This window comes from Gasterosteus aculeatus, chromosome 15 (genome assembly GCF_964276395.1).
Source record: "Gasterosteus aculeatus chromosome 15, fGasAcu3.hap1.1, whole genome shotgun sequence".
Classification (NCBI taxonomy): Eukaryota; Metazoa; Chordata; class Actinopteri; order Perciformes; family Gasterosteidae; genus Gasterosteus; species Gasterosteus aculeatus.
In genome coordinates this window covers 12,450,517-12,464,849 of record NC_135703.1, presented here as the reverse complement: position 1 = coordinate 12,464,849, position 14,333 = coordinate 12,450,517, and the positions used below count along the sequence as shown (strand labels likewise).

At 44.5% G+C, this 14,333-nt stretch overlaps 1 protein-coding gene across 2 annotated transcripts; it reads left to right on the top strand.

The window, feature by feature from the left end:
- Window positions 1-114: 114 nt before the first annotated feature.
- On the top strand, window positions 115-13,946 carry tulp4b (TUB like protein 4b). Of its 2 annotated transcripts, none has more exons than XM_040200192.2 (16): window positions 115-252; window positions 877-1,158; window positions 2,595-2,864; window positions 3,538-3,666; window positions 3,831-3,992; window positions 4,251-4,431; window positions 4,528-4,635; window positions 4,724-4,890; window positions 5,035-5,259; window positions 5,408-5,642; window positions 6,618-6,741; window positions 6,889-7,033; window positions 8,047-8,140; window positions 8,231-8,374; window positions 8,464-11,846; window positions 12,144-13,946. In XM_040200192.2, exons 2-16 carry the CDS (start codon window positions 1,141-1,143, stop codon window positions 12,258-12,260), a joined length of 5,502 nt encoding a protein of 1,833 aa, XP_040056126.1. In that variant the 5' UTR covers window positions 115-252; window positions 877-1,140; the 3' UTR covers window positions 12,261-13,946. The 2 variants fall into 2 exon arrangements, with proteins under 2 accessions (XP_040056126.1, XP_040056128.1); XM_040200194.2 differs by lacking the exon at window positions 115-252 and adding an exon at window positions 325-567.
- The last annotated feature ends 387 nt before the right edge of the window (window positions 13,947-14,333 follow it).

Below are 14,333 nucleotides of genomic sequence, written 5' to 3'. Positions count from 1 at the left end.
TGTGTGTGTGTGTGTGTGTGTGTGTGTGTGTGTGTGTGTGTGTGTGTGTGTGTGTGTGTGTGTGTGTGTGTAGGCGCATTCGTTTCACCGGGATTGGAAGCTCGGGGTCTATTTTCCGTGCTAACTGCCTCATGGCAACCCGGTTTAAAGCCACAACCCCAAAGTGCGCCAGCGGAGCAGCGGCTGGAAACACGACCGCACTGTGCGCGCCTGCGGCTGCATCTGGACGGCTGTGGTCACGGCGGGTGTCAGGTACGGTGCGTCCAACTGCATTACGTCTGTCCGTGTCACCTCTTTGATGAACGCAGTTATTGACCCCTCCACCCACCACCACCCTTTCCTCCCTGCACCCTGCGGCTCATTGGTCTCATCGTCGGTGGCTCGTTCAGACTGCTGCATGCGGTCAGATGGTCTCCAGGACGCCTTTGAATGGGAAATGCACTTGATGTCACGTTTAATGTAGTGAGGGAACCTTCGGGGAGCGCATGACGGGGCTTTAACTTGGACTTTCCACCGGAGGCTGGGGATCTTCGTCCTTCCAAGTGTAAACCGTGGTTTGATTGAAAGGTTACTTAATGCATTCTCATTATCTTCGTTAGAATACGTTTCGTTTTTTTTTTTTTTAGATCCACATCCTTGACTCGCTGTTCTGGCGTTTGACGTAAAATAGCAGAAACGGACAGTGTCAGTACCCATGGAGACTGTGTCCTCATCTACAATGCAGCTACTGTTGCATAGAGACTGAGCAGAAACTGTGGATTTCAAGGTTGATGCACTGAAAGACAGACCGGCTATTCTAAGCAAGATGCACCTCTCTGCCGCTCCCTTACGTGATCTTAGTCGTTGTTGAATAACGGTGTTTTTTCCTTTTAACAGGATGAAACGACTGTTCAGAGCCACATCGGGGAGAGATGGGGTGGGCCACTGACATCAAAGGAGCCTCGTTTCACGTCAAACTCTGAAGTGCAGAGGTGTTTGATTTAAAAAAAAAAAAGGTGTAGAGCTGGAAAACATCTGTACGATGCATTTTACTTGCTCATATATTTTATTGTAAGCTCCAGGAGCAAAGCAGCCATTGCCCTTCAATGCATCCTCTGAATGGAAATATGGACACTATCAATGGAGGATTTCTAACTCAACATGTCCAGAAACTATGAGGTACGTTGACATTTGTTTTCATATCATACATGATTTTCCCAGGTTACTAATTTATAATATATTATTACATTTTATGTTACTCACAAATGTCAGGAATAACTTTCGCTGAAGCCAAATATTATTAGTATTCACAGGACTTCATTTAATTTTTATTGGTGATCTAAAAGTAGCTCAAAAAATGATTTATGTATTTCACCGAGTTGTTCAGCCAAAAGCTTGAATCTTGGGTTTTGGTCTTTTACTCACATAATGCAGGTTCAATGAAGAGATGAAACAAGAAATGAGAAAGATGAAAGGGAATACAGTGAGATTTTAGAATAAGATTTTTAATGGATAATTTAGCTTGTTCTGCTTCAAAATAGAAACAAGTCCTTTGGGAATTTTTGTTCAGGCATGGTTGGAAATTACGCATTCAGTCATAGCAATAATTAAATGAACAGAGTACAGTTTTGTAACAAGCATTAAAATGCATTTTGGGTTAAAAAAAAAAACCAAACGGCCATACTGTACAAAGCAAAGACAGAATTTAATGATGATGTGATCTCGCGACAAGTCCTGGAGCTGCTCCACGGTGAATAATAGAACAACACTTTGAGCAGCAGCCATGGTGATTTTACTGGTATAAGGGCACACTTAGTGATTCACTCTGTTCACTCAAGTGATGCAATGTCTCAAACGGCGAAAGCAGCAGCGCCTGCTTTCTTTCACATTAGATGCCTATATGAATAATGATGGAGGCAACTTTTCATATTTTAGGCAGCTTCGTTTTAACATTAAATCCATCTTGGTACCAGAAAAATCTCACGACAAGGTCCAATTAGTGGCTGATTCGGACCTTTCTGGTGTATTAGTGATTTTAAAAACTATGACTCAAAAGTGAATAATTCAGCTGGTGACGGCAATTGGAAAAACAATCTTACCAGAAGGTCCATTTAGTGGCCTTTTTAAATGTGTCTCCGCCAGCAGAGGTTCTGAAGACACCAGTTCCAAAGAAGTGAGACTATTCTTGTCACCAACTCTTTCCAAGGTCGAGAATTAACTTTCAATCTCATGTGTTTAATGGTTTGTTTTAATGTGCTTCTTCCCACAAAGCTTTTCCCCATTCTTGTTATTGGTAATGAAAAACTAGCAATCAAACCCGTCTCCAGGGTGAGATTGTGAACGAAGGAACCAAATACAGAGAGTTGAGGAAGTGGGATAATTTATTGTTGAGGCGGCGTTATATATCTACGTATATGTTCACGGGCAGGGACAGGTACAACCCTAATGATTTGGCAGAGAATGAATGGAACGACAGATGCACAAACTGAGACTCCGATGAAGGAGCGAGAAGCAGGCACCTGAACATCAACACAAGCCAGTCAATATAAGTCAATTTATCTGATTTCCTACAAAAACCAAACAGTTCAATATTGTTCCTCTGCTTTCCCCACCAGCCTGGTCACTCAGTAGGAATGTTGGCCGCCGTGGAACACGGTCCCATCCTCTGCAGCGACTCCAACATCCTCTGCCTCTCGTGGAAGGGCCGGGTACCCAAGAGTGAAAAGGACAAGCCGGTGTGCCGGAGGCGCTACTACGAAGAGGGCTGGCTCGCCACGGGGAACGGAAGAGGAGTTGTTGGGGTGACGTTTACATCGAGTCACTGCAGGAGGGACAGAAGCACGCCGCAGAGAATCAACTTTAATCTGCGCGGACACAACAGCGAGGTCTGGTCTCGACTCTGGCAATATCAATATGTTTTTATTACTGTTGAAAGACTTTCGGAAAAGCAATTTCATACCCAACAAAACACAACTGTTTTTTAATCCATAACACTGTTTCCTGTCTTGGATGATAAGAAAATATTGTGAATATGTAACGTTTGCATATGAATAACCTCAAATAAAACACGACACAAGAAGACGGAAAAAAATGGAATATTATACTGAAACAGTAATTATCAAGCAAGTTAAGCAAGTAATTGATTGAGATATAAAATCACAAATAGCTTTTGGACTTTTTGGACGAGATACGCAATGTATATCACATAAGAAAAATAAGTATGTAAAGAGAAAATGTAGAAGCTGATGTAGATGTAAAAATTTACCTTGGCATGCTTTGTCTAATAAATATTTGAATGCCTCTGTGCCAGTGAGAGCAGTGGCCAGCGGCGTGATGTATTTGTGCTCCCAGTCCTTCCGTCCCGTTGTGGTGACAGTAATAACTCAGAAACTCCTTGAGGGAGGTTCTTAAAGGAATGCCGTGGGCAAATTTCCTCTCAGCTGCAAAGGACTCTGAGTGACTTTCTTGTACCGACACTGATATTAACCACGAATGTTCCTTTGTGCAGAACGCCTCCTGGGTTTTGCAGAATAAAATAGTCTTTGTGTTTGTTCGCAGGTTGTCTTGGTGCGTTGGAATGAACCCTTTCAGAAGCTGGCCACCTGTGATATGGAAGGAGGTATTTTTGTATGGATCCAGTATGAAGGGAGGTGGTCTGTAGAGTTGGTGAACGACAGAGGAGCTCAGGTAAACACTTGATTTATTATCCTGCTACATATACTTACAAATGAATGAACGAATGACAACGGTAATGCTCTTGAATACCCAAAAAATCATACTAATGGTATTTTGATGACAGCGTCCTGTATGTATACACAAACAGCTTGAAGGGTAAACTGTCTTCCGTCCAGGTGAGTGACTTCACCTGGTCCCATGATGGCACTCAAGCCCTCATCGCGTACCGGGATGGCTTTGTGCTGGTTGGCTCGGTCAGCGGGCAAAGACACTGGTCCTCAGAGATTAACCTGGAGAGTCAAATCACCTGTGGCATCTGGACGCCTGATGATCAGCAGGTACACTTTCCCTGGGCCAACTTGTAGGAAAAACCTTTGGTACTATTTAATTAGTTTGATGTAAAAAAAAAAGAAGAAGAAAGCGTTAAGCTGGACGAATGTTAAAAATGACACGTGGGGTGAGATTATTTTCTTTGATTGACTCATATTCAAAATAAAACAACGTATATAATGAGTTTCCTCCCGGTGCTCCTCGGCCTAGAATTTGATGCTCCAGCACATTTTGATCATTGAGGTTGAATATACAATGCCCCGCAGGTCTTGTTTGGTACAGCAGACGGTCAGGTTATAGTGATGGACTGTCACGGACGAATGCTCGCCCACGTCTTGTTGCACGAGTCCGACGGGATCGTCAGCATGTCCTGGAATTGCCCAGACTTCCTGGTTGAGGACAGCACAGAGAGCGACACCGACTCCGATGACAATATTCTGCCTTTAGGTAAAAAAACATCACCCCTCACTGCTGATAAGACAGCTTGCTACCACGTGTTGGCTGTTAAAAGCTAATAAACTTACTTTTCTCTGTTCTTGCAAGTGCGCAGAGTGAAGCCTTTGTTGACAGTCACCTTCCTATCAGGAGATATCAGTTTGATGAACAGCTATGACGACCTCTCTCCTGCCGTAATCCGCTCAGGGCTGAAAGGTATGAAAAGTCCATGTGTCCCGAGCATGCGCATCGATTGTGTTGATCATATTCCCCATAAGGTTTATTGGACTCCGTGACTGTATAGATGTCGAGGCCCAATGGTGCTCCCAGGGAGACCTACTGGCTGTGGCCGGCATGGAGAGACACGGGCTTCCTGTCGACTCTGCCTGCTCGTCCGTCACGAGGAACGCCCTCGTTAAGTTCTATAATGTCCAAGGAGAGCACATCTACACTTTGGAAACACCAGCGCAGGTGAGTCCCTAATGGAAGGAGGGATCTAGTGCATGTTAGATCAGTCAGTTAGATATTCTACAGTTAATATTGCAGAAGTAAGATGCAGAAAATGGTTTTGAAATAAAATGTACTAATTATCCGGGGTCAAAAACATTGTTTCAGAGACCCATCACCACCATCTGTTGGGGACACAGAGACTCTCGTCTCTTCCTTGCATGTGGACCGGCCCTCTACGTGGTGCGTGTGGAGCACAGGGTGGCCAGCCTACAACTTTTATGCCAGCAGGGCATCGCCAGCGCCCTGCGAGAGGAGAAAGACGTGGGGAAACTGAACATGCCCTCGCTGCTCTGCTCTTATGTCACCACTGCGTTTATACCCACCATCAAGGTGCACTGATCCCTGGCTTATCATTGCTGTGTAGTGACAATTATAATTGACGTCTAATCGACCGTAGCTGATGATGCCAAACTGCTGATCAAGACGTGTTTTCATTTGAAGGTCCAGAAAACCTACAGCTCTTTCCTCTCTGTTCTAGCCCCCAATCCCTGACCCCAACAACATCCGTGACTTTGTCAGCTATCCCACAGCTGGGAACGAGAGGCTCCACTGCACCATGAAGAGGGCCGAGGACAGCCCTGAGACAGGCGGACCCTGCTACACGCTATACCTGGAATATTTAGGAGGACTGGTGCCCATTCTCAAAGGAAGGCGCATCAGTAAATTACGGCCTGAGTTTATCATTATGGATCCAAAAATGGACAGCAAAGCAGGTGGGCATACCCTTATGAAGTCATTTATTTGGAAATATCAATTTTTTCAAGTAAAATAATTGTACCGGGAGGTCTGAGGATTCTCCAGAGAAATCTCAAAATCGCCATTATTTATTAACAGTTGATGAAGCTAAACTATCTACACGGCTGGATAAAGAAAGGGTTAGGTTGGAAAATTGAAAGACAATCTATAGTTAACTGAAAAAAACACATATTGTGTGAAACATGCTTTCTTGCCAGGAGTTAAAAAAAAGGACTGATGTCACTGACGTCTATATGCAAAACATGAGAGCCAGAAGATTGAAACCACCAATGCTCAATGTTGGAATATTGCAAATCAGCATGACAGTATTTCTTACGTATTGACAGACAACACACAGGATATTAACTGGGAAATGTATTTTTTATTTCACTGTTTGTTTAACGGGTAGTTTTTTCCCACTGCTTCTAGTGTCAATGCCAGGCAATGCAAATTGGCAGGCTGCTGGATTTATATTGAACAGACAAACATGTGGTATGATCTACTCCTCGATTTTAGCAACAGAATCAGGAAAATGTATAGAGGTCTTTTGAAATACTGATGAACGAAGCAGAAAGCACAAAAACACACTGCTAATGGTATGCCCAAAGGTCAAGGTCAAATCATATACCATGTTATCTTGACTTGATATCTGAGCGTGGTTCTTCATTTTAAAATAGCTGTGTATAATTCACCTTGTGTAAGAATAAGTACGGACTCTAGTGATGACTGTCCTTCTCTGATGTAACAGAGTCTGAGGCCTAGTACAGGAATTAGCCTGTACCACGACCAGTGAGCACCAGGGTCACGTTCATTCCGTGGTCAAACCTGGGCGTGCTTATTTATTTACTTATTTACTTTCGTTGTTATTGTCTGTGGCAGATTGGTATCCGTATATTTGAGGACCTCGTTTCAAACTGAACTGTGCTGTTTTGTGTGTGTTTTATTCCTTCCAGAGGAGGTGTGTGTGAATCCCATGATCTCATACGCTGACAGCTGTAACTGCTCGGACTCCAGTGACATTGAGTTGAGCGACGAGTGGGTCGGGAAGAAGTCCCCAAAGTTATCTCGAGGAAACAGGTCACCAAAACCTATTTTGACATAACTACCCCATGCTATTTCATCTTGCTAGTTTTGTTCATATCTGATTCATCCACTTTAACATGAACTGAACCACATTTAAAGCAAAATATGATAGAAAGCTTTGTTTCTCTTTTTGTTTCAAAGGATGAACTTGGAATCAAGAAAATCCCCCAAACTTTCACGCATCAATCAGGAAGGCCAACGATCACCACGGTTACCAATGAAAAAGCCTCCAGTTCGGTCTCCCAGTCTGACACGTCGAGACTTTTCTATGGATGGGATCACAGAGGTATGAAGCTGCATCATTCGTTTGCAGTGTTGGGAGTAACGCGTTACAAAGTAACGCATTACTGTAATTCCACTACTTTTAGCGGTAACGAGCATGTAACGAAGTATTTCTTAAAATATATTAACGCAGTTACAATTACTGAAATTGAAATGAGTTCGTTACTCGGGTTACTTTCTTTTGTGACGCGAAGCGGAGGGCCGGCAAATAGTAAGTAAATAGCTGCCTGTCAGCACAAAACAGGCCACCAAACGTTGTGTGTCACAGAATAGTCGCCGTACGTGTACGTAAACAGCATTGCGTCGATCATGACGAAAGAGCGCTGCCCCGCGGATGCTGCAAGCGCCGCTCCACGCAAACAACCAGGGCTCCACTTTACACGGACTGCAGTGCCGCCGGTGAGCCGAGCAGAGCTGAATAGATTGATTGCTCGCTATGTTGAAGATGATGCATCCTGTCAACTGTTGAGTCAGTTGCCTTCAGGCAAATGCCTGAAACAGTTATTTTGTATTAAGTTAAGTATTAAAAAGGACTTTTGTACTATTGCTTGATTTGAAGGCTGTTGCCCTGTTGATAACAATAGGTCTAAAAAATATGTTTTTTGTGCTTGACTGTTCAGTACTATTCATATTCATTACATTTAAAAAGCAGACATAAAAGTAACTTAAAAGTTACTTTCCAGAGTAACTAATTACTTTTGATACACAGTAACTGGTAAGTAATTCAATTACCTTTAAAAGAAGTAACTAGTAACCGTAACTAAATACTCATTTTCAGTAACTTTCCCAACACTGTTCGTTAGTGATACGGTTGTACCTGTCTAAGTAGTCTCTATTTTACAATTCATTCATATGTCTCAAAAGGCTTTCTGGTAAATGGTGAATTTGAGATGAAAGAAGCAATAAATATCAAATAAATATTTGACCTAGATTTCTAACTTCTTTAATGTTAATATCATAACAGAAATATCTAACTTGACATAAAAATAACCGTCTTTCATGTTTACTGCTTCAAAGCACAACTACCTTGCTCAAGTCACATCCAACATTTGGGGGACCAAATTCAAAATCGTCGGACTCGCTACTTTTCTCCCTGCCAATCTTGGTGCAGGTAAATGTCACAAAAGCCACATTTACAAATCAGTACGTTTAACTGATTAAACTGAGTTTAACAGTCACCATGACTTTTATTATATTTCAGTCATCTATAAGACAAGTTTGCTTCATCTACAACCAAGGCAGATGACAATCTACCTTCCAGAAGTGCGAAAGATTTCTCATGACTTCATGAGCCTGCCTGTGTTCAACCCCAACGTCTTCAGTGAGGATGAGGATGACCTACCAGGTGTGATTGAATATTAAGCGCCATATAAGATATGGCAATGTTTTGTACTAAAAGTCCCTTACGCAATTCTCCTTTGTGTTTCCATAAAGTGATGGGACCATCTGGAGTGGCGGGAGACAATCCACCCTGTACCGTCAACATCCCCATTGCTCCCATCCACAGCCCGGCTCAGGCAATGTCTCCAACTCAGAGCATCGGCCTGGTTCAGTCTCTTCTGGCCAATCAGAACATCCAGCTTGATGTGCTGACCAACCCCACGGCCACTGCAGCAGCAGCAGCTGCAGCCGCAGCGGCGGCAGCAGCAGCAGCAGCAGCTTCTGTCCCTGTTACGGATCATGGGCCGGATGCAGCGTCATCGCCATATCCAGTGCAAAGTAGATACTCAAACCCTGGTCAAGTGATCTTCAATGGGCTGGAGATGGGTCCTCTCCTTCCTGGTACTCTTCCTCCCCCACCTCCACCTCACCATCTCCCACCGCAGCCTCACGCGCAACGGTCTCATTCCCAGCAGCCTCGCCAACTGCCCTCCAAACAGTCACAGCAGATGCAGACGCAGAAAATACATCATCATCAACAGCAGCAGCAGCAGCAGCAGCAGCTCCATCATCAGTCTCAATCACAGCAGCAACAGCAGCAATTACAGCAGCAACAGCAGCAATTACAGCAGCAACAGCTGCAGCAGCAGCAGCTACAGCAGCAACATCAACAGCTACAGCAGCAACAGCAACAGCTACAGCAATTGCAGACGCTGCACCAACAGCAGCAGCAACAACACCAACAACACCAGGTTCAGCAGCACCAACAACTCCAACAAAATCCGACGCACCAACAGCTTCATCACCAACAGCAGATCCAGCAGCAGCAACAACAGATGCAGCTGCAGCATGAGCAGATGCAGCAGCAGCAGCAGCAGATGCAGCAGCAGCAACAGCAGATCCGCCAACAGATCCAGGAGATGAGGCAGCAGCAGCAGCAGCTCCAGCAGCAGCACCAGCAGATCCAGCAGCAACATCAGCAGATGCAGAGGCAGCACCAACAGATGCAGCAGCAGCTGAAGATGCAGATGACGCTGCCCCCTCCCCCGTCCGGCTATCCAACCATTTCGTTGCACCAGATTCATCTCCTGCCTCCACCTCCAACCACTGAGCCGGGTTTCAGAGGGGAGCACACACACACTCTTAAGCCAAGTCTGCCGCGGACTTTACCTCCCTTCAGTGAAATGGATGGAACGATGGAGATTCAGATGAGGAAGGTGAATCCTCCTCCCCCTTACCCGGGCACCGCGGTGTCCGTGGCGACGGCCACAGCCGCCGCCGCCGCGCCCCAAACCCTCGTCACAAACTGTGACAGCCCAAGTGTCCTGTCGTCAGACCTTTGCCTGAAGAAGGACGAATTTTTGCTTCACCCCGTCACTTTACAGTACCCGACACCTCTGGGGTACGAAAGGATCACAACCTTTGACAGCAGTGGCAACGTCGAGGAGGTTTGTCGACCACGCAGGCGCCTCGTTCGCAACCAAAACGCGTATGCTGTCCACGGCATCGGAGGCTCGGCCACGCTCAAGGTCACGTCCTCTGAGAATAAAAAAATTCAGCTTCCTTACAGCTCGGCGACATTGAGTCGTCTCTCTGTCCCCCGATACTCAATACCCAGTGGAGACCCTCCTCCTTACCCCGATCCGCCCAATCAAGTGACTGCCACGCTTCCTCCTCCCCAGAGAATCGACAACAGCCTGATTCACGCCACTCTACGCCGCGACCGAAGGGACGTGGGGCTTAAAGTTCCGCAGATGATGGAAAGCTCGAGAACCCTCCCCACCAAGGCCAAAATGAACAGTGCCCTAGCGCTTACCTACCAATCGAGGGTGCCCACAGCGCTGTACACATGCACACAGTGCAGCAGCAACAGCAGCAGCACCAGCGTCAGTGTTAGTGGGGGGGGGACTACGAGCAGTGGCATCGCAGGTGGCACGGTGGTGAGGCAGGACTTTCCACCGGGGAAAGGAGCGCATCACAGCACCATTATCGTGCACTCCAAAAGCACCTCACCCATGAGCTCTCAATCGCCTTACAGTCTGCTGAGTGCCGTGGACAACAGCAGGGACAGGACGGTGTACGTCAACTCCGCCTTTACCGAAGATGAGACTTTGAATCAGCATTGTCACCTTGAGAAATCCGTACGTCAGCTGACTCTCGGCGATGTCAGTTTGACAGTCAAACGCCCTCCGCCTTACCAGTGGGACCCCTCCACCACGGAGGAGTTCTGGCTCACTCCAGAGCAAACAATGTTAGGTCCTCCGCCGGCACCTCATAAGCCGCCTCCGCTCATCATTGGTCAAGCTCAGCACTTGGACATGACTCGGCTACCGTTTGTCCTCACGACTAAACCTCCAACCAGCCAGACCACAAGTACTCTTACTTTCCCATCCGGCTACCAGATATCCCTCTCGCCTTTTCCTCCGGGCGTGAGTCACACTGGTCCTCCACTGCAGACCTTACAGAACCCTCTACCGAGTGAAGTGGTGGGCTCAGTCCCTTTCTCCCAGCAGGAGCCCAACTTGGTCTTGCCACCAGGCTACCCTCCAGGTCTCGCTAACTTGGCCTGCTGCCCCCTCCCTCCAATGTATCCAGGGGCCAGCTCATGTGCAGGACTTCAGCTGCACCCAGTCAGCCTCCACCCCTGGAACCCTTACCCTTGCCCGCCTCCCATGCAAGACCCTCCCGCACCTCCCCTCCCGACCAAAACCCATCAGATTTTAGAGAAGCCCATCCTGTCGCCACCTCCTCCTTCTGGCCCTCCCCCACCACCGCCTCTCCCTCCTCCTCCTCCGCCCACTGAACTACCGCCGTCCAAAACCTCCACAGAGGATCTCGCGGAGTGCGCCAACAACTTTCTAGAACCGTCCTCTCTGAACGACAGCCCTGTGCCGCAGGAGTCCGAGCGCTTCAACAAGAAGAGCCGCAAAAGACTGGACAGCAGAGCCGAGGAAGCCAACATGACCACCGTCTCCGAGGGCAAATCTAGAAAGGAGGGGCGCGCGCTCTCCGACTTCAACACTCTCATATCCAGCCCGAGGCTCGGCAGCAGAGAGAAAAAGAAGCCCAAGGGGCAGAGAGAGCAGCTCAACAAAACCAAGAAGATGAGCCGGACCACCGCCGAGTTCCAGGACAGCTCAGAGAGCGAGCCGGAGCTGTTCATCAGCGGCGACGAGCTCATGAACCAGAACCAGAGCAGCAAGAAGAGCTGGAAGAACAAGCGCAGCCTGCGCATGGCGAGTGAGCTGGAGGAGATAAAGTGCCGCAAGGCCAATGAAAGAGAGGACCGCAGTTTGGGAAGCCAAGGGTTCGTCTACGTTATGGCCAATAAACAACCGTTGTGGAATGAAGCCACCCAGGTGTACCAGCTCGATTTTGGAGGACGAGTCACACAGGAATCGGCAAAGAATTTTCAAATTGAGCTGGACGGTAGACAGGTAATTACATAGGAAGTCATGAATGATTCCTATTTTAAATCATTAGTGATTGGCTCTTTCACTTGATTTACAGAACATTTTGCTACATACACACTTTTTAAGCTTTTCCTTTATTTATTTGAAAGTTCTAAAAAGGTTTTTCAAAAGTAATGTGTGTGTTCTGAATATTTTCGTTTTAGTTTCTAATAATAATAATAATAATTCTAATTCTAAAGAAAAATTGGACAATCATTTTTTTTGTTATAGCCATATAAGATGTGTTGATTAACTCATGCTTTTTTCAAACGTCATCCTCAGGTAATGCAGTTCGGTCGAATTGATGGGAATGGCTACATCTTGGATTTCCAGTATCCTTTCTCAGCAGTGCAGGCATTCGCTGTTGCTTTAGCCAACGTGACTCAACGGCTTAAATGAAAGGGCTTTGTGTTTTTATGTTGCTATAGATCAATTGAAAAGAAACCACATTTGCCGAGCACCCCCCGATGTGTGGGGATAAAGCTGCGAGAGTGTCGATGTTGTGGTGATTCTTTTTAACATAAAAGATGGTTTTGCACGTGCAGATGATTTGCAATCAGTCTGTTGCAACACCAGTGTAGGTCAAGGATGATGGAGACTACATCAGTTCTTCCATCAGTTTTAGTTCATATGTTGAATGTACACTAGCTAATTCTATTTATTATTCAGATGTTATATAGTGTAGTAAAAATATGGACCTTCCCTGGATCATCAAAAGGTTTATACGGTACATGTTGAAATAGATTTTAAAAGCAGTGTGGAGGTTTAGGACCGTATGTGGTGCCAAAGACCTTTCCCTCTTAAAATGATGGCTAATTATATGTATATTTGATTTATGTTTGTGATATTTATAAAAAATATAAAATTAAAATACCTTCATCCATAGTAACAATGGCTGTCGAAGTTGCAAATACAGTACATGTTCAACTAGCCATACAATGTCTGGACCTTACTATAAGTCTAGCTAAACTATCCATAAAGTTATTCATTTGAGTATTTTTTTGATCACTATTTAATCATTTTCAATTTGCTGAACATCAAGTAGAAGAAAATATTCATTCCGTAACTATTGACCGCAGTTTATCATAGTTTGGATATTTTCTATTTAGGACACCTCCATAAATCGGTGCAATTAACATAGTAAATCCAATCATTTTGGCCACAATACTGCAAATGCTGTTGTGATCGGATATCGGATTTTTTTTTTACATTTTTGAGTAATGGTCTACAGTAACCTTATATGTGCCAAATAGTCTACATGCTTTTGGCTTGAAATAAGATAGTGGGGAAGAAAAGAAAAGATGTCATCCACACTAATAAAAAAGTGCATAAGCGTTGAGATCCTCTCAGATAATCTGAAACTTGGTTGGCTCTGTGTTGTTTTCATTTGGTGTATATGACGCTGCTACGTACATCAGTAGTTTACCTTTTTGGAAACCAGTGCCGCTTTAGATATATAGAGCTTGTGTGCAATAATGCTACTTAGAACTGGTGTTGTACTTGTGCAACAGAAAAATACAATGCTGCTTGCACTGTGTATTTAGTAAATTACTTGACATTATTAAACGCTTGGACAATTAAGCTTATGTTGCTGCTTTTAGTAATTTTGTACTTCACCTTTGCTTTTACATGGTAACAAGGGTTTTTTGATGTTCAACTAAGAAAAAAAAAGGAGAACAATGAGCTTACAAAGGTGATGAATACAATTCATTCACAAGTTGTTACAATTAACAGTCAGTATGAGTGACATTCATTTAGATTTGGTGCTAAGAAACAAAAGTGGAAAGGATATTGTGTTCTTCGGTAAAACAAGGTGGTTTTGACATTGGCCATTTGCTAAAAGAAGATGTTTTTGAGGTATATGAAGAATGTATTTTGAGAGAGGCTACAGAGAGTTTTCATTCAAGAGCTTTTCCTTTAATGCAGCTTTAGAGATTTCAGCGACAGTGTGTCAACAATACTGCCCAATGAATAGTTGGTTGACTGAAAAACTCTTGTATTGTGAAGGAAACAAATATGATGTGACGATAGTTGTACATGAACCTAATGGCGGGCCAAAATGTAATAAAAGTACATGATTCCAAATAGTTTGTTCTTCTTCTTTCAGCACTTTTTTTTTCACTTATGGAAAGGAATCCATAAAAGTACTGTGGTTCTGCAAAAAAAGGAGGCAGACTTATTAAAGATTTATCACGTTATGTTTGCATGCATGTACGTATGTATGTTTGAACGCTAAAGCAACAAACAAACAAACAATGTATATGTAAAATAATTAAACTAAGTAAACCCATGGATTAAGATAATAAATCCTAAAAGTAGTGTTGCATTTTGTGTTGGTTTAATTGTTTTTTTGTGTTAAAATGATTAAATGTGATGAAAATGATTTGAAAAACAAACTATGGTACACAAACTCAAATGTTGTGTGAAGAAAAGCACCGTTGTTCATACTAAGATTTAATCTTAGCATTTTAT